We start from the raw sequence: 27,421 nt of genomic DNA, 5'->3' as shown, positions 1-27,421 counted from the left end.
GGAGAGATTTACTGTGCAAGCTACTACAGCTCCAATCCAAACCAATTAAAGTGAAGAAGGATTTCCTCTAACTTAAGTGCCATGGATCATAGCCCTTCACCTCCATCTTTTCACATGTCTTTACAGGAACAAGAAGTTAAAGATATGCTTGCTACTTCTAGGCTTACATCTTGCACAGACTGGAATTCAATTAACATTTTTCTGCAACAAAACTTCGAGAAGCACTTCAGAGCTGCTGCTCACAATGCAGAAGCTACTGAACAAATGATACTCTCATTAACGCTCTGCCTTTCCCTGCTGTGCAAGCCAAATCCTTGAACACTAAAAGCACCTCAGCATCAGCTGGGTTCACAGACATCCAGAGCAATTTTTCAAGCTCCCTGACTTTTATAGACCAGGGGGAAGGGATTTGGTGTACTTTAATCCATTCTATTATGTGAACTCAGAAATGGTTTTCACTCTCTAGCACTATAAATTAAGCTGGCTGCAGTTATTCTATTCCTGATTATGCTGAAAGTTACTGGCAATAATTTGACAACTATATTTTCTTGCCCTTTTTTCTTTTCTTCTTTTCCCAATTAACCTGTGAATTTAGTTTCCATGGTAGTAAGTAAATAATGCAATAAAACTGGAGATAGTAGCCAACACATTCACATCTGGATGCCTGAAATTGTGGATGAACACAGTAAAAGCTCCTATATTTTGCAGGAGGAATTTACTGCGTTCACTTCCCAGCCCTTCAGACCGGAAGACCAAGTTGTATGAGAAAATCACATTTGTTTGCACTCCTCTGTTTTTTCAATCTAGAAGACTAATCACGTTTTAAATGTAAGTGAATTCACCTTTGCGAGTCATTAGACAAATACTATCCCACCCCTTTTAGAGACTGGAAAATTCAGGTCGGGAATCATTTAGGGATGGAGCTTCTTACCCTAAAAATAGTCCAATCTGTGCAATACGAGCTACTATTAAATACATCTAAATATGGAAAATAATCTGTTTTATTAGTGTATTCATAGAAATTTATGCCATTAGGAACAGATTCCATCCACTTGGCTCCCCTTCCTTTGCTCTGACCGTTGTGTCACCTTGTCTCCTAAACCCTGATACCAAACAGAGAGGAGGATGTACACAGACTTGGATTACCTCTGGATAAGTTAGGGGGACACTGTACAGCTCAGAGTGTCATAAATAAGTTGCTTCTCTACAGTGCGATGGTATTCTGGGAGTCTAACTATGCCTCTTATTCATGTGAATTAATAAATGTGACACTGATGATTTATTTCAGTACAAATTACTTCCCAGTATCAGTAAGCATAGCAGAGTCCTGCTCCAGGCTGGATACTGAGGATTTTAGCAAATACTGGCTTTTAAAAGCTTCAGTAAAACCTACCTGGGATCCCATCAAACTCAAGTGCCCATGTCAGTTTTCTCAATTATTCTAACGATAAGGACATGTCAGGTACACAAAAGACACAATTCAGACAGCATGACTGCTCTAAAATGATAACTTTAGCATAATGCACTTGACAGTGAAAAAGCAGTAATAGCTATTTTGGGAACAAAAGAAAAATACAATGGATCTGATGACTAAGTGTTCCGGTCCCCAATGTAAAAGCAAAGTAGATCCCTGTCGTATTTAACTTGATTCCTTTGAATTAAACACTTCCATTAAAAGTTTCCCACAGAAGCTTTAATATTTAATTATGTATTCCACCAAAGGAAAGAACAAAATCTTTGCAAAAGGTTTTTTTGTGCATGTGAAATATTTATCAGCATATCTCTTTGGACAAGTATTTTTATCCCCCAGGCTGGGAAAAAGCTTCCATGTACAAATCAGTTTCAAAACATTTTATTTTACAGCTTGAAAGTTTTCTATACTTCAGCACCTCATGCCGTGACTTTGTTATTTTACTTGTTAATGAATGGTAATTAAATCTCTTTTGGCTGAAAAGGTTGGAGGGCTCCTGCTGTATTACAAAAACAATTTCTGAAAGTTACAAAAATGCCCAAGTGTCTAGAAATTAAAGAGTAAAGTTTGCCATGTTTTGAGTCCAAGTTTGAATTGCTTGGAAGGATTTATGCGGGAGAACAGCATGTCCCAGTCAGTGTGTACAGTCTCCCCAGTTGAAGAGACATAATTATGTCACTTGTCGTCTACCAGAGTAAACAGAATTGCATTCTTAATAATGTACATCGTGGCCACAAACTTCCTTGATCTTACTAACAACTGCAGCAAACACTGCATAAACCCTATTAGACACTACCTGCACAAAGAACTGCTACATGTGTACATCTAAGTAAAGACTTGTTAATTTTGCATTTGCTCAGTAGGGCTTGAAACATCAGCCTATTAATTTTTCTTCTTTTCTGTTTTCCCATTTCTTTCAGGTGCTTTGAGTCAGAAGATAAGTGGAGCGAGTGCTTACAACAAAGGTAGATAAAGGGGAAATAACTACATCACATTAAGGCATTTTGTGGTGTTACAGTGCTAAATAAAGACACAGTGCTGAAGAAGAAATACCTGCATGGTCTTCACTATTCAGTTACACCAGGGCAGGCTTCTGCTGGAATCATATAGGCAGACTGGGTCCACAGCTCATAAACCAAAACTACATCAATTCTACTATAAAATCCCTTTATTTTCCAAAAGAAAGACAGTGATTACAGAGGGAAAGTTGATTCTAAATTTCTTTTAAACTTACAGTTTCTAAAACAACCCAGGACAGAGTTTAGTAATAAACTGGGAATGGGAATGTGAATGTGATGAGTCCATTCTTATGCTGTAATTTTGGGAAAGAGTCCTTTGAAAGGAAAGCCCTCTACACTGAAGAGACGAACATCAGACCGGTGGCGTGGAAACACAGGCTCCACAGCAGTCAGGAGTCGCTCCTCCTTCTCCCTTTAAATAGAAACAAAGAAAAGGAAAAAAAATATTTAATTCTGCAGTCCAATGATGTTTACAAAGTAAGGAAATCTGTGTCCTCCAAAGTTCTTTGATGCAACCATGTATCTAGAGACCATTGAAAAATTGTTGATTAAAGCCTGTTAGGCTAAACTGCCAAGACTAGGTGTCTGTTTGGATCTAATTACAAGCCTACTGATGGTTTTTTTTGAATTATTAAAAATTAGAAATAAATGAGTTCTCTTTGTGCTACTCCCCAAAATGGTCAGAGCATCTCATTAGAGCAAGTTTGTACATGAGTTCCATGACTTCAGATTCTAATCACCGTCCCATTCTAGCAAGTATATGCTTGTTTTCAAACAGCTACATTCATCAAAGGCACAATGGGGAGATATTTTTTCTTTGTCAAATTTCAATGAATAAATAGTGTTACCTGTCTTCACATTTTAACAAAGTTCTAGTGATAATTACCCTGCTTGTGATATTTGCAGAAAACTAACAGTGTGCTGTGGGTGCACTGATAGCCCCAGGAAGTTGCTCCATCTGAGGATCAAGGAAGGCTAAAATTTCATGGCCTTAAGAGAAGGGAACAAGGTTTAGCTGGTTCCACTCTTAGGAGGTTGGAGAGGTAAGCACAGCAGAACAAATATGAAGGGCAGTATTTCATACTCACTGTGATACACCTGGAGCTTTCAGAGAAAGTTCCCGAGATATTTAAAATTAAACCAGTAATTCATAAAGGTACACTTGGTTATCGTAACAGCATATGTCTCAAGCCTTTACAAAGAAGGTCACTGCCATTACTTTTATTTTACAGTCATTGAGACTGAGACACAAACATCAGTGCAACCATGCTTTTGCAAAATCTAGCCTTGCCATTTTAGAACCCTTTCTCAGTCCCCAGTAAGGAAAAAAGCCTCACTTCCTAGAATTAACGCTTTTCTCTCTGTCCCTTAATAACTGTGTCAGGAGAGGAGGTAGTTCAGAGAAACCCTGTAAGGTGACTAGTTATGCTTCCTCTTCCAAATTTAACCTGTATGGACATGGAAGAATAGGCAAAAGATGGCACAGATGAACTTAACCATAAAACCCACTTACACCTCTTCTCAATTGTATCAATGTAGCACTCATGGATGTGCCAGCTGACAGCACTAAAAACTAACATGCTATATTTAGATGGCTCATCCTATCTCAGTATTGGGCTTCCAACTCCGGAGAGAGAAAATGATGCAGAGTCCATGCTCATTCTTTCTTCATGCTCCCATGCAGACAGCCAACAGATGTACTCATCAGTATGGAAAATTCTATGCAGCTGAATACTGTAATATATTATGCAGAATTAATGTGCAAGCAGCCACGTGCAAAAGCTCCCAGTTACTACTGACATCCCTCAGCGCAGTTATTTACATATATAGGACTGCAGGATCAGGTCTCTGGTGTGGATTTAAGCTCCATCTTTCTCACTGATTCTTATCAAGATCAAACTGGAACCTGAGTGCTAGAAGCAACAAGAAAAAGTAGTGAAGCAGAAAGGGTGCAAGAAGCAGGAAAGAATGGGAAGAGTAAGAAAAAGAAAGCCTAAGATATCTGGGAAAGACAACATTCAGAATCAGAGAGCAGAAAAAGAGGATTTCAAATTCACAACCAAAATCTTAAACATTGGATTTTCAGCTTGAAACAAAACAAAGCTAAATTCTTGTTGTCACTCATTATATTCCTTCAGCATCCCATGGAAAGCTGCATTGGTTCAGTATCAAGACTTTAAATCACAAACCAGAACTGTCTTGTGCAAATCAATAAAAGCTTTAGATTATACCTTTGTGTGAGGTTGTCTGAGAGTATCAATTCTCTTTCATACCAGGGTAGTCAATAATACTATTAATGCTATTGTCCTAACAGGATCCTCTTTTTATTAGCAAAACCAGCCACATTTATTTCAGACATGATGTTAACATTAGCCAGCATGATAGAGATCAAGTCAGAGGTTTTGTGTCATCTGAGATTTAGAGCAACCTGAGATTGTACAAATCAAATGGGCCCTGGTTCTTTGGCTAGCATCTACACACCATCAGTGCCTGCCCAGCCCTGCCCAAGGCAGCAATGATGTGGAATGGCTGTATGTCAGGGGTGGAATCTCCTTGGGGAAGGATCTGGCTGCACAACACACTCACTCTGTTGCAGAAAGCAAGACATGTCATGCACAATTGGCAGTTTGGAGAAGGAAGGCTGCACAAGGTTGTTTCCTTCGCACCGCTGCTGGGCAACGCAAAGTACAGCCTAGAGATCACAGAAGCTGCAGTTATCCAGAACTGATATGCCCAGTTATGTCTTGGAGTGGGCATATCCTTCAAAGCAGGATGTAGTCTAACAGGTTTGACTGGGGAACAAAACAATGAGGGACAAAGGAGAGCAGAGCCCAGCAGGTGGCCACCGCTTGACTGCCACAAAGACAAGAGAAGTGCAAGTCAGGGCTGGCAGCACAGTGCTGGTAGAGTCTGAGCCTGAGGTGGGAGTAATGAGATGCTATCATCCTGCAGAAGCGCCGCTAGCAGCATCTGAACTTAGCTCCAAAACACAGATGTCACAAAGGTACGGTGCTCATCCAGCTACAGCCATGCCTGCCCACAACCACCACTTGACAAGCTGCACTAACAGCAGATACCCATCCCGAACCTATAAACAGTGTACTGAGTACAGCACTAATTGACCTGCAACACAAAATTCCATTCACCGTGTATGATTAACAAACCCAAGTTCAGTCACCATCCCTTTGCACAATATTCTCGTTAAAGCAGTTATGATGCTAGCAACTTGGATTTTTTCAACAGTTATGACAGGAATTAATTCTAGATCCAATATAACAACAAAACATGGGTGAATTTCTTCTCATCTGATGAAAAAAAAAGAAACATGATGCCAGGGTCTGAAATGGAAACATTAAAACTATTGTGAAGAGGATACTTAGCTGCTGGAAATGGATTATCAGGCATTATGGTAGCCTCACATATTGATCCTAAAGCTCCAGGAAGACCATTAGCACTGCACAATTGTTGCTAATTCCAAACATTAAGGTAACATTATGCAATTTCAGGTGGACAAAAGTCACTCTTTATCACTGACTGTTTTGCTAATTTAGTCATCAAAACTGTTCGCTGGCTGAAATACAATTAAGGAAGAAATAGATACAGGCAGCTTTGAATTATATACAGCAATGTAGCAAATCATTGGCTTTAGTGTGTGAGGAAGGGACAGGCTGAGGATGGAAAGGAGTCAAAAGACAAAAGGTATACACAGAAAAACTCAGGAACAGATTGTGTCATCTGACCACAGAAATCTAAAAATCTTCTCCTTAAAAGTAAAATTCAGTAACTCCATTTTCAGAAGTGACTCATAGTTTTGGTGTCCTAGTTTGGAGATCCATTATCAGAATAGTCTCATCTCTCAGACTCTGCAAATTAGGTCACGTTAACGGGCCAGAAATTGGGCAACTGAGATCCTAGTTGTTTTCTTTTAATCAAGAGGAGCAGCTGGATGCTCAGTTGTGGACTGAGAGTAGCAGGGAGATGCCATCAAACTGCTACGGGTTAAGGATAGACAACTACCTACAGGAAAGCTCTTAGGCTTCATCAAAAGATAAAGACATCTGACAAAGCCAGACTGAGCATTGCTCGCTTTCCTCCATCTGGATGTAGAAAGGGAACAAGAAGTGTATGGGGAATGCTCTTCCCTGCAATATCTGCCTCCAGAAGGTGACAGTCATCAGTCACAACTACCACATTTTGGAAACAACAATGGCATCATTCTTACACCAGGATTACATAGTTGCCACTTGCAGAAAGGTGGGGACAACAATGTCAGATGCTGTTTCACTGTAATTATAATTTGTAAAATGCATTGAGGTCCTCATAGTGTTGGAGGATCTCTCATAATATTTGAAAAGCCATGGCAGTCAGATGAAGTCCCTGGTGACTGGAATAAAGGAAAACATTGCACCCTTTCTTAAAAAGAGTACAAAGGAGGACCCTGGGAACTACCATCCTGTCAGCCTCTACCTCTGTGCCTGTGAAGATCATAGAACAGATCTTCCTAGAAGCTATGCTAAGGCACATGGAGGACAGGGAGGTGATTCAAGAAAGGCAGTATGGCTTCACCAAGGGCAAGTCTTGCCTGACCAATCTAGTGGCTTTCTATGATGGAGTGCCTACATCACTGAACAAGGAAAGAGCTACAGATGTCATCTCTCTGGACTTCCGTAAGGACTTTGACACAGTCCCCCGTAACATCCTTCTCTCTAAATTGGAGAGACAGGGACTGTTTGATGGATGGGTGCATCCAGAGGATAGTGGTCAACAGCTCAATGTTCAGATCAGTGATGAGTGGTGCTCCTCAGGGGTCCATATTGGGACCAGTACTGTTTAGTATCTTCATCAATGACACAGACAGCGGGATTGCGTGCACTCTCAGCAAGTTGCAGACAACACCAAGCTGAGCTGTGTGGTTGACATGCCTGAGGGATGGGATGCCATCCAGAGGGACCTAGACAAGCTCAAGAAGTGGGCCCACATGAACCTCATGAGGTTCAACAAGGCCAAGTGCAAGGTCCTGCACCTGGGTTGGGGCAATGCCCAGTACCAATAAAGGCTGGGGGATGAATGGACTGAAAGCAGCCCTGAGGAGAAGGACTTAGGGGTACTGGTGGTTGAAAAGCTGGACATGGCCCAGCAATGTGCACTCACAGCCCAGAAATCCAACCATATCCTGGGCTGCATCAAAAGAAGCGTGACCAGCAGGTTGGGGGAGGTGACTCTCCCCCTCTAGTCTGCTCTGGTGAGACCCCACCTGCACTACTCATCCAGCTCTGGAGTCCTCATCACAAGGACATGGACTTGTTGGAGCAGGTCCAGAGGAGGGCCACAAAAACAATGAGAGGGCTGGAACACCTCTCTTATGAAGAAGGACTGAGAAAGTTGGGGCTGTTCAGCCTGGAGAAGAGAAGGCTCTGGGGAGACCTTATTGCAGCCTTTCATTACCTAAAGGGGGCTTATAACAAAAGATGTGGACAAACATTTTAGCAGGGCTTGTTGTGACAGGACAGTAATGGTTTTAAACTAAAAGAGGGTAGATTTAGACTAGATAGAAGGAGGAAATTTTTTACAATCAGAGTGGTGAAACACTGGAAGAGGTTACCCGATCGGTGATAGATGCCCCATCCCTGGAAACATTCAAGGTTGGACGGGGCTCTGAGCAACCTGGTCTAGTGCAAGATGTTCCTGATTATTGCAGGGGGGGTGGAGTAGATGACCTTTACAGGTCCCTTCCAACCCAAACTATTCTGTGATTCTCTATGTGAATTTCGATGTGAGAGACCAAACACTAATCTGTGTCCTCTAGGCACCATCTCATTGGTATGAATAATTTAACTGGACTGCAGAAGATGTCAGCAATATCTCTGCTGGATGTTCTTGTCCTGGCATAGATCATGGTAAATCTAGACCAGACTGAAGTAATATGATGGATAACATCCAGGAAAATTAGGCAACAATACCCTATCACCTCTGTCAAATTTGGCCATGGCTGATCAGAAGTGTAAAGAAGAGTCTAAAAAAAATGTAGTTTATGCAGAAAGTTGTGTAAACAGACTGTTATTTTCCCATACTTGGCCTGAAGTACAACATCACCCTTTAGGTAATGTTGTTCCTTGTGTTTCTGAGCCAGATACTTCTTTTTCACATCCAGAAGTTCCTTGGCAAGTCTTTCAATTTCATGTTTGTATTCTTGGCTCTGTGATTGATACATATTCCGTTCTGAGGACAAAACCTAACAAACATAAGACAAAAAGGAGAAACAGGAGATGTTAGTTTCACTTACACGTGATTTAGTATTTTTACAAGCAATTTTTCCTTTACGTTTAACAATATAAGACATCGCCATTCTCCACCACATCTCATTTTCTGTCAGGATGTTTCATTTGATCACCTCTGCTTACCTAAGGACAATCTACAAAATTAAGACTATGCCATTTAACCACAATAAAACATGAAAAATATGCCCCAAGCATTATGGGAATGGTATTAATACATACATTGGCTCTTAATGTTCTGGGACACAAATCTGGGTGAAAACCCTAAATGAAGGTCTTAAAAAATAATAAAGCAGAGATTTATTTAATAATAATGAAGTTTATTCACAGGGATCCACTTTGTTACGTGAAGTAATTCAATCCACACTGGCAAAGTAGTAACAGGCAGTGTAAATATGAATACAATGCCACTTTCTTGTGAATCAGCAAACCTTAAAGAAAGTAGTAACACGCACAGTGTGTTCTTCTTCTTTAAGAAGAAGAATAGCTTGACCCGGCACCACAGAATGGCGCGCCTGCCAGTACACTACAGTATACTGTGCCTGAAATACACAGCAGCAACTGACTGCATTAAGGACAAATGGGAACCGTATGGAAAACTTCAAATCACATTCAGCTTAGCTAAACTTTGGCTTCTATTTTACATTTTCTACATTGTTTTTCTAAAAGCTAAGATTTGCATAACAGTCTCTTTGTTTCCTAAGGGCCCATCTGCTCCTGCATTTTTTTCCTCATGGTTAGTATAGACGTGACTATGATGCCGTGAACAGGAGATGATGACTTCAACAAAGAGAGGAGCTGCAGAAGCAGATGAACTCCTGAGGAGACTGATCTTTCGTGCAGGCAAGAACAAAAGAAGATCATCTTATTCTATCAAAGAATCACTTTTTAATATCATCCTTTTAAAGTTTCCTATAAGATTCCTTCAGAACCAGGAAATCCTCCCTTCTAGTGACAAGGGGTTAGGACAAGTTACTCCTGTCAACCATATAAAAGTTGAAAGTCTAATAGAGGTGAATGCATTGCAAGATAAGTAATAAGAATTTAAGACTGGATTCTCAATATAACCCCACTAGTTTGTTAAAAAGAAAACAAAATTGGTTTGATTAGCTTATTAAAGATCTTAACTTTAAGAAGTTAAAGATCAAGAAAAGGGAAGAAGAATAAGCTTAATGGAAAACCAATAGGTTCCCAGAATGCCCAAAAAGCATTTACAGCATTGTGCTGCACACTCATATTCTAATAACACTTTTCCTCTATTTTAATGAAACAAACTAGCATAATGTGGAAAAAAAGTTCTACATCTATTGGTTCCCCCTTGGAGAGATGCAGCATAAACCTTATTTTCCTGAACTAATATACTAAGGCACACACACTGTTCATCAAAAATCTTCCTGAAGTCAATCTGCAAGCCTGGCAGCCCCTCAGCCAGACACAGAGGACATCTCTTACTTTCAGCTGTTTAGTCTTCTCTCGGAGAGTGTGCTGGTAATGCTGCAACTGCTCTGCGACTTCAGGACCAGGCTGCCGGGCCAAGATGTGCTTCAGTTCCACATACAGTCTCTCCTTTTCCTAAGAAAAAGCCAAGAGGAAGAGCTCTTATAAAACTGCTATAGCAGCAGCACAACCTGTGATGAAATCAACCTCACTGAAAAATGCAACTCAGTCAGGAAGATATTTGCAGAAACAAATCTGCCTGTGCGTCAGTCTTTGCCCACTAGCCATAAGGTATTTAAAGTTGTTGTGATAGCAGTGGGAGAGCTCATTAAGAGAAACATCCAGCTACTTCCAACCACGAATGAAATACTCTTAAACACTGTCATCAGTGAGCACGCCTCACCACACAGAATATAAAAGTCACTGGAAGAGTATCCAGGGGTGGGAAATTAATTACTAGTAACTGTGCTTATTGCAGTCTTTCTTCTTATGAGCCACACTGCCTTACATTAAGGATCATAGCTTCACCCAACAGGATGTGAGCAGGCTACAGAGATGTCAGGGAAGGACTGTATGAAAGAATAACTTCTTTCAAAGAAAATCCTGCAAAACGCATCTACACACACACACACATTTCAGTTTAACTGCAGGGGTCCTGGGAAAGGGACAGAAAGTATAAATGGCAACAACTATGACGAGCACAATTACCACCAAGTAATTTCTCTTGGTCACGTGTCTTCTCTTCCTTCAAGTTGGAACAGTGTGCTTGTGAAAATCGGATATAACCATGGCCAAACAAAAACCACACCACGGACCCACTTACAGCTTTCTGTACCAAAATGCTGCTTTCAGTTGTGTTTTGAGGAGGTACTTGTTTTCAGTCTGAGGAATACAGCTTTGAACAAAACCACCTTCATAGCTTTGCATATTACAGTATTTTTAGTATCTACTCTGTCAGACTAAGATTATTATTATTATTTAACATTACTTAGGAAGATCCCACCCTTGTCTGGTACCTGGAGAGCTGGAATTAAAAAGGATGGTTATTTGACTGGAAGTCAAACTAGCAGACAAAAGATATAACTGAAAAGACAAAAATGCCAAGTAGGATGTAGGACAGGTGATTATTTACACTTGCTTTGAGAAAACCCCTTTGTGTTGTCTTTTTTATAAGCTCTGTCTGCAACTCTTACCACAGAAACCTTTTGTTGATGTGGGAAACAGTACCGTCACATCACCTACAATTGCTACATTTGGCCTTGCTCAGTGGTTGAGCCTGGATTTTCAAAAATGGGTTGTTATTTTGAGTATCTAAAATTCCAGGTGTCCAATCTTCAAGAGCATACAGAATCCAGAGTTTTTAGACCTCAGCATTTTCCAAAACCCGTGCACTATAATGGTCACAAGTTGGGACCCAAAAATGGAAGCCTCTCAAATCATAAATTACTTTTGCAAGCATTGCCCTTAAACTCGGAATATTACTGAGGAAGAGCTCCTTATAAATGGAGCTGTTCACAGTTTACCTCTGGAAAAATCAAAACCTCCCGAGACTCAGACTGAAGTTTGCATAGTGGCAAAAATTAAATTGAGAGTTTATTCTTAGTTAAGTCACTACAAGTGGTTTCCACTACCACCTTTTCTTTCTGAGGAAGCAAGATTTTATGCAAGTTAAAAACAACAGCAAAAGAAAAATCTGCCTTGTCAAAATCTGGCTGGTCAGTATTAACATTCCACCCCTGAATGTATCACAAATTTGTATTTTGGAAGAGTGTAATGGTAATTTGGATAAATATGGAGCAGTTGATAGATTGAAGGTCTTATGTGCAATTGTTTTCCAATTTATTTCTCTTCTAACCCTCTACACGGGCCAACCAAGCTCTCCAAACATTGTGCAATGGTGTGTATAATATCCTCATTTAGAGACAAAGCATGCAATTCTATTATAAGGAGAATCTATCTTATGCAACAGAGACTCGTTAGCTGTCCAATGTATATTGTCTCCATAATCCAACAGAGGCAGAACCAGCTGTCTTATAATGCATATCCTGTCCTTCCTTGCTAAGCGCTGTCCATCTCTTTTACATCTAGTCAATTAATTTGTCACTAGGTTAGAAGCACCATATGTCAGCGAAACATTAAAAGAAAAACCTGGATACTTCTTTCCTCATCAGTTTGAATTCACAGGTTGGTATTTCTCTAATTTTATACATTTCAACCCAGGATGAAGGAAAAAAAAAAAAAAAAGAAGAAAAAAGAAAATCAATTAATTTCAATTAATTTTAAAAAAGCAACTGCCAGAGTAAATCTAAGTCACTCACAAGGTATATGTGATACTAAAACCAAAAATGAATCGCTTACAGCAGGTACTTTTATCTCTTCATATAAGAAATCAGGAATGCCCAGGGGGAAAAAAACCCAGCACAAATTAATAAAGAAAAATTTTGGCTTCTACAATACCCTAGCTATATTCAAAGGACAGACAAGCTGGGCAATGAGTATTACATGCAGATATCTTATAAATAGCCAGCTATCAGATACAGCACAGAATGTGTAGAAAGACCTGTAGGGCTGTCTGATGCATGAGTTGTATTCAAAATAGCTTTCAGTTGTAGTGCATAAATTAATAGCCCCAGAAGATGATCTATGTTGCTTTTTTGTTTTGGAAACAAGTAAAATGCATGTGTATTCCTTAAAATGTCTGAGATCCCAATGGGGCCATACGGAGAGAAGGTATTCTGACACCAACAAGAAAATCCTAAGTCAGCAACACTGAACAGCAGTACAGCAGTAATTCAAAAACAAGAAGGTAAGATGATCTGTTTGGTGCCTATTGGAAGTCAGTTAACATTATTTTGACCAAAGCAGAAGTCAGTACACATATATTTCTGTTTCTGGCTGCGCAGATCATGTTGGAGAAAAAGCTACCCGAAATCCTACACCCATTGGGCGGGAATAAATCCACCGCAGATGTGTAAAATGGGTTTCTTCAGCTTATCCCAAACTGCCGCCCCTCACACTCCCCTCCATCCACGTGCCAGGCTGCAATCACAACATACATCTTGCTGGAGTTATGCGTTCTTGAGATGAAAAGAAATTAAAGTCAAAGACACTGTGAGGTACTACTGTTCTTGAGGAGGTGAAGGAAGATCCATCAGATCTCTCTGTAATTCCATGCTGTTAAGCCTTCACCAGCACGAGTAATGTACACGTCTTCATATCAGACCTAGGCCAGTACCAAAGATTTTTATGTGATCCTTCCCATGGCAAAATTCCCATAGAATTCAGCAAGTGTTTGACTGCAGGACTGAGCCCATAATATCAACCAGCTTCATTGGTTTATGACATACAAGTAAGTAAAGCTGATGGTGGAGAGATGAGGGCACATTCATTTTGTGTATGCAGGGCACCCTGGGAGACTCAAATTGAGGGTTACTGTCAAATTTCAGGAATTCCAAAGAGAATTTCAACACCTCTGTGAATACCTGCTGTAAAAATTGTGTAAATAAAACTCTGCACTATTTTTAGAAAAGCCCTTCCTGTCTTGGATTTGTTTGCCAGGGGAGCTCCAAGGAGCCCACAGATCTGCCTTTAGGCCTGACCATGACAATAAGTTTCTGCATCCTTAAGTCTCTCATCCATTAATTGGGGGGGTCAGGGAGGCGAGTGGTGCTTTCCCCTAAATTTACCTTGCTGCTGTCTCAGCCAGAATCCAGAGTTCTCCTGGCCTGCTTGTTCTACAGCGACTTGAGAAAAAAAACAACTTTCTTCTGCAGAGGACTGGCTGGTGTTTGGCAAATTTCAATTGATTCTTCAGGACCCAGTGGTCATGAGCTGGCTCAGTCTACAGCAAGAAGAATCACTTTTGCCAGCACAATCCTACCTCAAAAGAAACCTTCTGCTGACCAGCACAGCCCAATCTGCTCATTTTTCCCTGCCAGAGGGACCATCAGCACCATCAGAAACACTCCCAAACTGACACTAAGGCATTTCACTCCTTTGACAAGGAGTGGGAGGCAATTACCAATGGTGGGATAGAACAACTCGCTTAGTATTAGCTCTAAAGATGTGACTCCATTTTATGTCATCTCCCTCACCATGACACCAGGAAATTCCTGAAATGATCCGTCTTGTTAGTTAGCCCCGGCTACCATGCTGAACAAGAGACAATGGATGACTACATTTAATGAAGATCTATCCACAGCAAAAATAGGCCATGAAGTTCCAGCTTCCTCATTTTTACCAGCTTCTTTCTCAAAGCAGATAATTCAACAAATTTACCTGGCATAGCAGCACACCAACAGCTTTCTCCACCAGAACCATAAAAATCCTACTGCGCACCAAAAGCTTGCTATCACACAAATTATTAAATAAACCTACAAACAAAAAATCCCAAAGCCTTTGACTTAGAGTAAATTTCATGTATGTTAACTCCTGTCTGCAGCAACTGAGGTAAAGAAAAAACCCAACAGGATGAAGATGTAGAGCAAAAGTGCGCAACACAGCATATAGTGGCAAAACCCCAAAACTAGCTAAAAATCCTTATTTTAATTAGTAAGGTGGAGAAAGTAACACAGTAACTCTGTAAGCACACACTACAGTTCCTCATGGCTTTGGTGAGGAAAACAAGTCCGTTGATGTGTCACAGAGGGTTTTCTTGTTTATCAGCATTATGTCAGCACTATGCTCAACTCCAGAGCCATTCTGTTTACAATGCCATGCAGCAGCAGCAGAGCATCCTTAAGGGGCTGTGAACACTTTTCAGAAGTGTTAAACAGGACACTGAAATCTGGATTATATACATTCATAGACATACACATCCTGTATAGTCATTTTACCTGTATAAGCTGCAGGTTTATTTGTGTGTATGTGTACGCCTAACAGTAGCTGTTGGCTCAGGACAGCTATGATCATAAGTTTTATGAGGTGCAGAAAAAATTAGCATATGGTAACCTTCATGAATTTTACAACAATAGAAGTTGCCTCCAGCACTGAGAAATGTGCAGTGTAAACTTTCTCAATAAATACTTTCCAAAAGTCCCTACCCTTTCTTGTCTATCCCACGCCCATCAGCAAACACCTTTGCAAACATGCAGTTCTCTAGAACAGCTTGTGTTTTCATCATCATCTAGACCCTCCTTTAACCATCCAACGTGAGGGGATTTGGGGACTAAATTAATTCAGGTTTGAAACAGGGCACTGAAGCCCTTTCACAATGTGGCAACACTAACACTGTATGAGACACTTTGGATTTTCTTGTTAAAATGCTACCACCAACCTGAAGGAAGGCATGGGATAATCTCCCCACCCTTAGCGATATTTGCACCACTCTAGATGGAATTAAATTAAACCTGTCTTATGACATATCCCTCCAGCTGATGATAATGCTTCTCAAGAGCAAATCCATTTCCTTTGGCACAGAGCAAACTGCACCAAATTGACTGGCATTTTCAAAACAGCTTAATGAGAGAGGAAAAAACACCTTGGAGCATCTGCTAAGGTCTTCACCCTTGACTCTTTTTGTAACACAAAAAGCTGAACGTTGCTTTATTATCACCTTCCAGGAACAACAAAGTACAAGTATTTCCAGCTAAAGTGCAATTGCAACTTACTATCATTTTTATTATTATTGCTAGGTACTGGTACTACTGTATTTTCTTATGAAGTGTGTGGAAAAACAGTTTTGGGGTTTTTTTCCAATGGACAAACAAATAGGCTACATATCCTCCTTTCAAGTTCTGAACTCTGAGACACAAGGATAACAATCTATGAGAAGAAAATGGCATGGATGCCTCTTGCTGAAGTAACAGCTGCAATTCCCTTTTTACTATTGTCATTGCACAAGAGTTTATAAAATCATTAATCAGAGTAGCTCATTTAATCACAGTGTTTATACTTTACATTGCAGAAAGCAACCAATTAACTATCCCCTGTTCTTCTATATGAGTGAACAGAAATACACATGCACACATATACACACAAAAGAGAAGTGAGCTGTTCCTTGAAGGTGAGAATTACCCTTGACATGGCATGGATTGATGCAAATGTTCCAGATTATTTCCATGGTGCCTGCAGCTCAACAGTTGGGCTGAAGAGAGCTCTAAACAAACCTTTGTTTCACAGTCTACTAAGCAGCTTGTCTTAAAGTGTCCTGGAGGAGATTCAGAGGTTAATACAAATCTTATCAACAAGGAATCCAAATATTCTAAGTGAATACATCTACAAAGCAAACAACAGCAAACATTTTACTGGCTAATATTTACTACATAGAGGGTTTCAAGCCCCCCCCCCAAAAAAAGTCTCTTCTTCAAATAGACTATATGACTTAAAATCTCTGTATTTTAACATCAGTTTAACACTGTGTATTTTAACTATTCAATAGCCATTTAGATTTTTTAAATATGAGATGAATCAAAGGAGAATTATCACAGCTCTGCTGTTAATGATTAGCTGTTCCTGCAGGTGGATGCTTGGCATGGGGATTCCCAGCAGACCCAGCTTCTGCTCTCACTTGTGACTGACCTGACAGATGACCTCAAAGGGTTAGAGAAACTGCAGAGATGCTTCTAGAAATACCTATCTGTAAGTTAGGCACCTACATCTCTTTAATCACCTGCTTGACTTAGATCCTTAGATTTCCCTGAAAGATGAGAGCATTTAGCTTCAAGTCCTTTGGCGTTCCGGAATTGCTACCTCTGAACAGCTGTCTCAAAGTCAAACTTCCACTTAAACCTACAAATACCTGTCTAACAAGGCAGTAAAGCCTACATACTTCTTTCTGACAGGGTAGCAGAGTTTCCCTGCATATATCAAGTACCTCAGGGAAGAAAGACTGGCCTCTTGTTACACTCTGGAGCCTATGAAGAAATAGCAGTACATCTAAGAAACACACATGGCAATTCTGAAATCATGAATGTTTTAATATATGGCTTCCTTCAGACTCACTGTAATTACAGCTGACCCTCTGCTATCTTTTAATGAGTTCTGTTTCAGCTCCCCTTGCCTGCTTCTTAAAACTCAAAGAAACAGCAACAGCAGTAAAGGAAGGGGAATGACTGAATTTTAATGTTCATGTAAAGACAACTGCTGTGCCCAAGTGTGCCATCCCCTGTTTAAGATTACAGCTATATATACTAAGACAGGTATGGGAAGACTTAGAGCTCTGAGCCTAGAGGATGCGGAGCAACTGGCTGACTGATGTACCTGCTTGGCAGAAACTCTCCTTACATGGGGTTCATGGCTCTGGTGCACTCGGTAGCTCATGTATGGCTGTCTCAGAGTGAAGAATGGAGGAACAAGGTTCTTTCTACCCCTGTTTGTGCCCTTATGTGTCCAATTGTAAGCTATCTTTTTTTAAAAAAAACCACACACCACAGTGACTCTGCCTGCCTGCCCTGGACTGCCTCCAAACAGCCTTAGCCTGCTGCATCTTTCTGCATGTGTTTTCTCAACAACGCCACCATCCACACTCCTATAAGAATGAAAATAAGTGATCTGAAATAGATAAAATCTAGTCTGTCCCTGTGGAACGTCTCTTTTTATTGGGTTTTGTTGTTGTTGCAATTATCATACAAAATAATAATCCATCACTGAACGGGATGCTGTAGATTGTCCACATCTTGCTGATGAGGGAAAAGCAGAACACCCTCGCCTCAATGGAAGAAAGCCTGCCAAAGGGTACACCTGAATAATAAAGATTTGCAGCTGGCTCTGGGCCACACTATATAATATGGGCTTGTGAATGTATTGCTACACTGCTGTTGCACTCCTCCAGTATTTTAACTTCTCTAGCAGCTTCTGGATGGCTGACAGTCAGTAGCGGATTGCTAACAGCACTGCAAAGTTTGTGCATTCCAATGTATTCAGTTAGCGCAGCAAGTCATTTATTTTCCCTTAACAAGATAACTGGTTGATTAATATACTTTACCCTGGGGTGCGCAGCAGATTTATTTCCTTCCCAGATACATGCTGAATACAGGAATGAGGAGTAAACAAGTTTGTTTTCAGTTATTTGTTATTTACTGGAACAATTCCTGAACTTTTCACTCAAGCATTATTGTAGCAAACTATCATTGAAGCTAAGGACAGTTTTGACTAAGAACTTTAGGAATGGGTCATTTTACAAAATATTTTAAATCTAATGACACAAGGTATCCATGCTCAGGATTTCTCCGTTCAAACCAGATGTAACACATTTGAATAAAATACTTTGGTGATCACTGTTTCTGCTTTTCTGACTCAGATTACAGATAACAGTGATACATCTTGGGTACTCACATGGCCTCCTCCATTCAGTATCTGAATGCTGTTAAAACTTTAATGTCCTGTGGTGGGTTGACCTTGGCTGGATGCCAGGTGCCCACCAAGCCACTCTGTCACTGCCCTCCTCAGCAGAACAGTGGGGGAGAAAACAAGATGGAAGAAAAACTTGTGGGTCAAGATAAAGGCAGTTTAATGAAGCAATAGCTAAAGTCACGTGCGTGGAAGTGAAGGAAAACAAAAGATGTTATTCCCTACTTCCCATCAGCAGGCAATGTTCAGCCACTTCCCGGGAAGCAGGGCTTCAATACGCACAGCAGTTGCTCTGGAAGACAAAAGTTGTAAATAACGAATGCCTCCCCCTTCCTCCTCTTTTCTCTTAGCTTTTATATCTGAGCAGAGGTCATACGGTATGGAAGATCCTGTTGGTCACTTTGGGTCAGCTGTCCTGACTGTGTTACCTCTCAAGATCTTGCCCAAGGTTGGAGAGACAGCCCCAATGCTACGCCAGAACTACGCAGAGTAATCAAAACCCTGGTGTGTTCCCATCACCTTTCAAGCTACCAATAGAAGCAAAGCACTGTGAGGGCTGCTGTGGGGCTCAGCCAGACCCAATACATGTACTTATACTGAAGTACTGCTTTCACCCAGAGCAGCGATCCTCTTCTCATTCTACAAGAGGTCTGGACACAAAGAGTTGCTACGTGAATTGCCGAAGTTCACTAAAACTCCTCAAAGTTACACAGAAATTAAACTCAGCCCCCTCAAGCTCCCAGGACCACAACGCTGAGTAAACCAATACCTCTGCTCCTTGCTTTTTTTCAGAAACACCAGGGCTAGACTACAGCAGCAGGTTAAAAGCATGGGAGAAAAAGTAACAACCATAAACTACAGTATACTTCAAGCCAACAATCTCTTCATGCATGCTAAAATTCATGGACCAAGAGCACATGTATTAGAACACAGGAAACAAATTTGTACTTGACATTCATCTATTTTTGTAGATGGTATTTGTATAATTAAATCAATCTTGCATCAGATGGAGGGATGGCATCTGATGGCCCACTAGAGTTCTCTTTCAAGCTCAAACTCCAGTAAATGTATCAGTTCTCCTAGAAAACTTTAAAAACTCGTTACACATTCACGTACATGTACATGTACCTATATACTCTAAAGGATTTTTACTCCACCCACAACTTTCTCATCTTTGTAAATGGCAACAGAACATTTCTGACTAAAACACCATTAGAGCAGCTAAAAATGGTGCAGATCTCCAGAAAATACTTTGATCTGTTTTTTTTTCTAATTTCCCATATAAATTTACACCTTGCTTCTCTCCAAAACCATTTATCATGGGAAAACTGTTTTGTTTATGAAGGCAATGTAGTTCCACAAAGATTCAGAAAAAACTAAACTTTTCCATTAAGAAAATTTTTCACCAAAAGTGTTTTGTTTGATTGCTAAGTAATCTGCTTTGCTTCCTATTTCCCAGTGCCAGAAATATTTGCACTATTTTATTGGAAAATTATTTTCTTACTCTAAAGAGCAGCCAATTATCTTCACCTGCTAATATTAAAGTGATCAGCACTTTTCCTACTTGGTTTTTCATAACGCTGCTTAAACAAAACATACTCTAAACAAAAAAAAAATACAAACAAAAAAAGAAGGCTATTTTCCTGGGAAAACTATTCTCTTCCATTTGAACTACAACATATGTGGGAGGAGGGAAAGAATGTAAATGTCAGTGTGGTTTTAAGAGCAGTTTATCAAGCTGTAAGTTTCTATTGCCTAGAACATCTTCTAATTCTAAATGGACTGAGATTAGAAGGGCTAAAATAAACTAATGTACCAAGAAGCATATTCAAAATATACAGAAATAGAAATCAACTCCTTTCCAAGGAGGGCTAGGGCAAGAACTCCACATCTCTCAAATCCTTATTGAATTCTTACAGATTACACAAAACTTTCAGGCAGATATGTAGACCATCAATAGACCTTCACACAGGTGACTCATCTTTCCTGTTCATGAGATGTGATTACTTACTACATCATCACAGGTTTGCATACAAGTCCTGGTAAATTGCACTGAGAATTAACACAATTTGTTCAGTGTGAGTGGTTCTACACAACTCATAGAACCCTACTGGATACACAATCATTTTTTTTTAAAAAACAAATAATTAAATTAATTTGAAAAATAGTACCAGTGTCAGAACAAAGGGCACTAGAGAAATTCTAATTGTATGGAGAAATCATCATGCCAGGTTATTAAATCACTGAAAGACACTAATTCTTTAACTTCACACCAATACTAAAATACAAAACATTTCCACTTACAAAGGTAAAATCCCCAATCAGAGCCCTACTTCAGCAATGAGCATTTCAAGAACAACAAAGGGAAAATAAAAGGATGGCACAAGAAGGAAAGAACCTGAAAAAGTAGTACTGAAAGATAACTCAATGCATAAAGTACCTCCATATGTCACTTTGTACTGCATTGGAGACTCCAGTTCAAATCAGATTCAAGGCACTGGATTGACATTAATTTGATGGCACTGCCTCAGCAGACTGTTGTGCACCAAAATTTTGTGCTGATAATTAGATACTGCTTGTTCATCACTAGTTAGAACTGGGTTACAGCCAGAGTTCATGGAAATACATATTTTTTTTATTTGAAAAAAGAACATAGATTCTCTTCAGAGTCCAACTGTAAAATCATGGCAATTCTTACAGTGTGCCTCTGACACACTAGTGCCTAATTCTGCACAGCACTGGGGAAGTTACCATTTTCTTATGATTCATACCCAGCTGAAAGCCAAAAAGTAAATGTTAGGTCTGAGTCCTTACTGTATTTCTCACTTCTATATTCTGATATAAATCTGTTGAAATTCTGCCCACCAACTTAGAATTGGAATCATAAACTCAAAAACCCCACTCCACCAGGTACTGTTTTCTCTCTCCTCTTTCTTAAGATACGTAACAACCCTTAGGTTTTTGTAAGGACAAGAAAGCATTTTTCTGCTTTTTATTTTCCATGTCAAGAAGCATTTGATCAATGGTAAGAAGTTTTGCCAGCTTAGCTTTCTCAGTTAGTGATGCAATTTCTTTGTGCTGCCATGGCTATGGCAGCTACCAGTTATGCAATTATACTGGCAAGAAAATCTTCTGCCATTCAAGAGCTGGTATAAGCTAAATCAGAAAAGTTACTTTTTTGCCAGTGGGAACGGTACTTTTAAGTGTAGAAAAGGCCTAAAGCTCAATATACTCACCCCTTTAATTGAGGGCCGAGAGAACCACTAGCTTGAGCTGCAAGATAGGGTGTTAATCCAGTGTTTCCAGAGGAAGTCAAATCCTCCAGGAAATAGAGACAGAAAAGAGCCAAGTCCTACTAAAGTATAAAAAGCCAAAAAGAAAATTTCCCTTTTCATTTTCAGATGGCAAAATCCCTTCAAAAGGCTGACTTTATATATAAATGATAAAGGAGCAGTAAAGAAAGGACTGTATTTTGGCAGTGCATTTTGCAGTTCACCTGTAAGTTTCAGTGCATACAAAGCACTCTCCCAAACTACCTCTGTTAAAATCTCTCTAAAGGAAAGATGACAGAGAAACAATAATGGGCAGGTCAAAAGATACTCTCAGGGATTCTACAGTCGTTAGTTTCCTGGAGTGAATTGCAGTTATTATTATGAAAATAGAAAATTCTGCCAAAAAAAAAAAAGTATCTTCAACCCACACTATCTACCCTACATGTAACACGTAAGCAGGTTATACTCTCAAATCCAAGTCGAATCTATACTTGGCACTGAAAATATATAAAAGCCAAATTTGAGAAGGTAAAGTAAATCTCAGCCATTTTGAAGATGTACAGAAAATACCTAAAATAAAATTGAACTGAGCCTTAAGAACACTAAAATAAAGACAGGTAATAGGAGAGTATTCTCCTGTTTTCCCTAGCAGGCTGTCTGATGAGAAAATCTCTTACTCAGCATTTGAGCACACTTTTCTGTGTTACGTGCTGTATAATGAAAGCTACACGAGCACTGCAAGAGCAATGAAGAACCCAGCAGAAGCATGCTTCATGAAACTGCCAAGAAAGAAATTATATTCAGGACTAGGCTCTCATGGACTGGGCTGATGAAAATGATACAAGATTGGAAAAAATAGTATTTTAGGTAATAAATGGGCAGAAAAATTTTGTATAACAAATACATGGAAGCAAATCCCAAAGCTTCTCCGTTATTTGGGAGAAAGCTTTGATCTCAGTAGCTGCCAGCCTGCATAAACCCACAGGGTAACACACTGTTCTAAAGTAGATTTCTTTCTGAAACTATAGTACCAGCTATGAGAAATAACGATGGCTACGTATATGTTCAGATACTATAGCAACAAGCACCTCAAAATGGATAGAAACAGCTCTACTACCAAGTCAGCGCAAATGAAATAAAACATCTGCCTATTTTGAGTGTTTAGCTAGCTATTGTTACTACTGAATTGAGTCATGTCTCTAATATATTCATTCACACACCACTATAAAAGTAGAGGTGATTTATTCCCTTTTTACTTGATGCGAGGCATGCAAAAGCTAAGTAACCTGCACAAGGTCACAGAGCAAGTCTTTCACTCCTCCCTGCATCTCACAATACCTGAAACGAAACTCTGCTGATTTATGCTGCAGACAGCAGCATCCCCTCTACTCCTCCTACCCTCTGTCAGCGGGACCATCAGTTCTTTGAGGGGATTGAAACTTAGCTGAAAACTTGGCTCGATACAAGGACACGTGGGTGTTATCTGGCTGTAATCTCTGAGTCAGATATGAGTTAATCATGCCTTTTGCCCTTGCACTCTTTGAAACTATGAGCACAAGACATAACAGTCTGGAAGCATCACATCCCAACTGCCCAGTCCTGGTCTTTGTTGACAACTTAAAACAATAATGATTAAAAATACATATATACAGGGAAACAATACTTTCACTACTACATGCAAGGCTTAAATGAGACGCACTTGCCTTTGCCTCCCTCCAAAAATAATCGTGGTTGCACATCTCTGTTACATTTATGAACAACCTCCTGAGATAACTGACAACAGAGGTTACTGACACGTAATGTGAATCTTCCCGCTGCTATCCATTCCAAGACATGCAGCTGAATAAAATTCTGCTCAGTCAGACATAAAATCAAATTAGAGGAGCTCACTCTGAAGAGGAAGAACTAAATCTGAAACAAATAAAGCAGTGCATAATTCACTTTTAATGGGTTAAGTTCCTAAATCCACACTAATCATAATCCTAACAAGGTAATACACCACACTGCGAGCTGACCACATTGCTGTTCAGTATGCAGCAGAGCTTCAGTCACACGAGGGATGTGCCCCACATGCAAAGTGAGCAAGTATGTGGGGCGTTTTTTCAGTCAGGATTTGTTCAGCAGAGCACTTTGTTTATTAGCAATTATACCTTATGGCCATACAACACATTTAGTTCATACCACATGTGCTCAAAGACCTTCAGTCTTCATTTAAATCCCTTGGTTAACACACAATGTATTCCTCCAAAGCCGTGCAGTATTACTCCATGGTTTAGAAAATCAAAAACTGCTGCATCTTGACTGAACAAATTCAGAAGGAAGGTAATGACTCAAACATGGAAGTTGGCTAACCCTGAATAACATCTCCTATGTTTGGCAAAAATGCCACTGGATTTTTATTGGCCATAAGTATTCAAGACCTTGGGTTTGGATATGTTTTTTAAGACCGCGTGTTTCATCAGCACAGCAGCTCGCAACTGTGAGAATGCTTGAGTTAAAGGAGAAAGTATGACCACCTGCTTTGCGGTGACTTTTCAAAGTCTCAGGATGTCCACCCTTATTCAGTGTATGGGAGCTGACAGATTATAACCCAGGATGCTGTGGCTACAGGGCACAGATAAGTAAGAAACAAGGAAACAGTTTAATAATTTCTATAATATGGGACATCTTCCTACAGCTTTATTAAAGTATTCAACTCTGAAAAGTCATTCTAAAAAAACCAACATGCAACATGTTGCATATTCAATACCTCTCACTAAACATCTGATATAAAAAATGTGCCCTGCTGACAGGTTAAAAGATATTTTTGTACGGGATTCTGGAGTCAAGCTGGGTTCTTCCTGTGCTGTCAGCAATCGAAATTTTCTCACTGAAACGTAACAAATCATTCTTTTAATCACATAGCACGGAATGTAGCATGCTTTTACAGCTCCATCATTTTTAAAGAACTAACAGGTGAGAAATAATGGAAAAGTTAATAAAAAGGATATTATCAAACATACATCAGGGGCAAGTAGAGCAAGCAGATGCTATTCTACAGGAATCTATACATGGTGATTCTTTCTTAGCAAAAATATCCATTTGTATATCCAGCTCACTCTGAAACATTGTTCCCTGCATAAACCAGCTTTTATTTAAAAGACCATTTACAAATAAAAAGAAAAAAAGTAACAGTCAGGAGAACTACAGTGCACACAATACAAATAGAATTCTTTTTTCCTTATACAAACATTATGACTCTGCATGAGGATGCAGCAAGGTGAACACCCTACAAAACAAGCTGCAGGTTGCTGACACTGGGCTCAACCATTTCCAGACGTGGGTTATTTCTAAAATTCAAAGGTGGTTTTAATACTCAATACCCAGTCCGCGCAGTGTTTTTGCACTCAATTTTATTACTACACTTTGATGTGAGGGAATTTAAGTTACATAATATGCACACACTGAAATCACAGGCAGACACAAGCTTCACTTTTAACAAATATCCTATTTGCCAGCATGATGGCCACACACATGTAAAAACAGTGAGGTATGGCAAGCAAAAGATTAAGATTGTTATAAAGCAAATAAACACAAAGGCTATGCCCTTATGACAGGGCAAGATGTGGATGAAGACAACTGGGAGTGAGGAGGTGTGACTTATGCAAGCAAACACAGCACGAGGAAAGCAGTAGTTCTCTAACCTAACAAGTTTGTATACCTCAGCTCCTTCAGTCTCTGACTCCAGGTATGGGTGATGTTGCACAACTAGGCACAGGCCAAGTTGTCAGCAATTTTCCCCACTCCTGCAAATAAGCAGAGCCTGGACTGGACTGAGCTGACTTCCAGGAAAGACACATAAAATATGTCGAATACTTATCAGCATGAGGGGATTTACCAGGATTTTAAAAAAGAAAAAAAGGAATGATCAGACTTTATGGGCGAGCACTGCCTTATACACTGGCTCTTACATTGATCAGACAGCAAACTCACTAAGCAAGATGAATTACAGTGAGGGTACAAAAATTAAAAATTCCAGAAGTGGGAGCTAAATTTCTGCTTTTTTCCATATTTCTAAGTTTCAGTCAGGATCAAACCCTACACCTTCTGTTGAATAAGGCTACACTGCCCAGAAACGGGTCTGGTGAAGCAACCCTCCTGGTGCATGCAGCTCAACTCCCTCTGGAAAGTTAACATTACTGCTCTCTATTAATTACCTTCTGCTAGAGATGTTCCTCAGGCTCACTCTTTCACCAGAGGAGTCTGGAACATGACTGCATGAGTTTCATAAGTTATTAGTGAGCATTTTGGTTTAGTGAGTATCAGAGTATCACTTTACAAAACAGATATTATCATCACACTAAGGAAAACCAGCCCAAAGACTAATAAAATTACTTGTACAAGGTTATCCAGACACTTAGCAGAAGAAGGTCAGCTAGCGCAGTTAACTTGCAAGCCCTATACCAATGATCTATCCAGAAGGATACACAGCTCTTTGAAGATAGGAGGTAGGGGATGTCCTTCATCTCTGGTTACCTCTCCTTACCCACACCCTGCTATGAAAGATCCCTATTTCAGTCACTGTGGAGGACTCAAAAACACTGTGGCAAAACAGAAAATGGCTCAGAAATATTGACAGTAAAGCCCTGAACAGAACGTGGAGTATGGTATTCTGGGCCTTTTCTTTACCATCAGCCTCTCTGAGGGAGACCTTAATTTCGGTATTGTTGCACAGGATATTGGTGCCTGAATTAAGGACTCAAAGGATCTCATTAACAATTCTAGCTATAATAATTATATTTTTTTTATAGCCAAACTCTGGCTTAAATCTAGGAAAGCAATAAATTTAAAAATAAAAAAAAAAAGTAGAGCTGCCACAGAAGGACTACTGTATAGCCAGAAAGATTGTGCCAATGGCTAGTATAGTAACATAGGCTCAAATACCTATTATTTCAAAGAATTTCTTGGGAAGGCTACTTAATACCTCTGGATCTCAGTTCTTCACTTCTAAATAAGGATAACAGCTAAATGGGAGCACACTAAGGATAAGGCAAGATATGCAATAGAGACAGTGTAAAACTAACAGAATTGGGTTTGTGTATGGAGAAAGCAGAGTAAATTTTAAGCTATTTTTGCTACATTTCATTTAAGCTAACAAACTATTTCACTGACAGCATCTCAGTGCTATGTAACAAAGATTACGTTTTTCCAAGCAAAGGCATAATACACCATACATTACCTTCAAATGAAATTGCAGATCATTTTTTCCTACAAAAACAATAAAGGAGAGACAAACATTGCCTTGATTACACATGCTGAGCTTCTTCTCAAGACAGAATGAGATTCAGGTCATGTTCTGCTCTCCATTGAACAATACCCAACATAGGCAACAAAACAGAGTATTTAAGACCAAGATGTTAAAATCATACCTCAAGCTGGCAAACTGAAGGTAGCCTTACAGTCACCAGAGAGGAGACAAATTTCCCTGTTTTACACCTATGGTTGAAGCCCAAAGACAGCTTTTTTTTTATTACATTTATTGGCGATGTTTGTACTACAGGAATATGGTCTCTCCTTGGTTTTACAACATAAATCTCATTGATAATCATTGAGTTTAAAAAAATTCAAAAAGATAAACTATCACAAAAATTATTTTTCAGCAAAGTTCAGCACAAAGAC

General features: G+C 39.7%; 1 protein-coding gene across 1 annotated transcript in view; it reads right to left on the bottom strand.

The window, feature by feature from the left end:
• Nucleotides 1-2,624: 2,624 nt before the first annotated feature.
• CFAP58 (cilia and flagella associated protein 58) overlaps nt 2,625-27,421 on the bottom strand; it is a 60,630-nt gene continuing 35,833 nt past the window's right edge. Inside the window, exons 16-18 of the mRNA XM_037400985.1 lie at nt 10,218-10,337; nt 8,562-8,722; nt 2,625-2,902 (exon numbers count right to left, since the gene is read on the bottom strand). Of these exons, the coding sequence (XP_037256882.1) occupies nt 2,779-2,902; nt 8,562-8,722; nt 10,218-10,337 (405 nt within the window). The 3' untranslated portion in view covers nt 2,625-2,778. The remainder of the gene's footprint in view (nt 2,903-8,561; nt 8,723-10,217; nt 10,338-27,421) is intronic.

The sequence above is a fragment of the Falco rusticolus genome, chromosome 9, assembly GCF_015220075.1.
Source record: "Falco rusticolus isolate bFalRus1 chromosome 9, bFalRus1.pri, whole genome shotgun sequence".
NCBI classification, from domain to species: domain Eukaryota; kingdom Metazoa; phylum Chordata; class Aves; order Falconiformes; family Falconidae; genus Falco; species Falco rusticolus.
The sequence above is the reverse complement of the archived record's forward strand: the minus strand, read 5'-3'. Positions and strand labels throughout refer to the sequence as shown.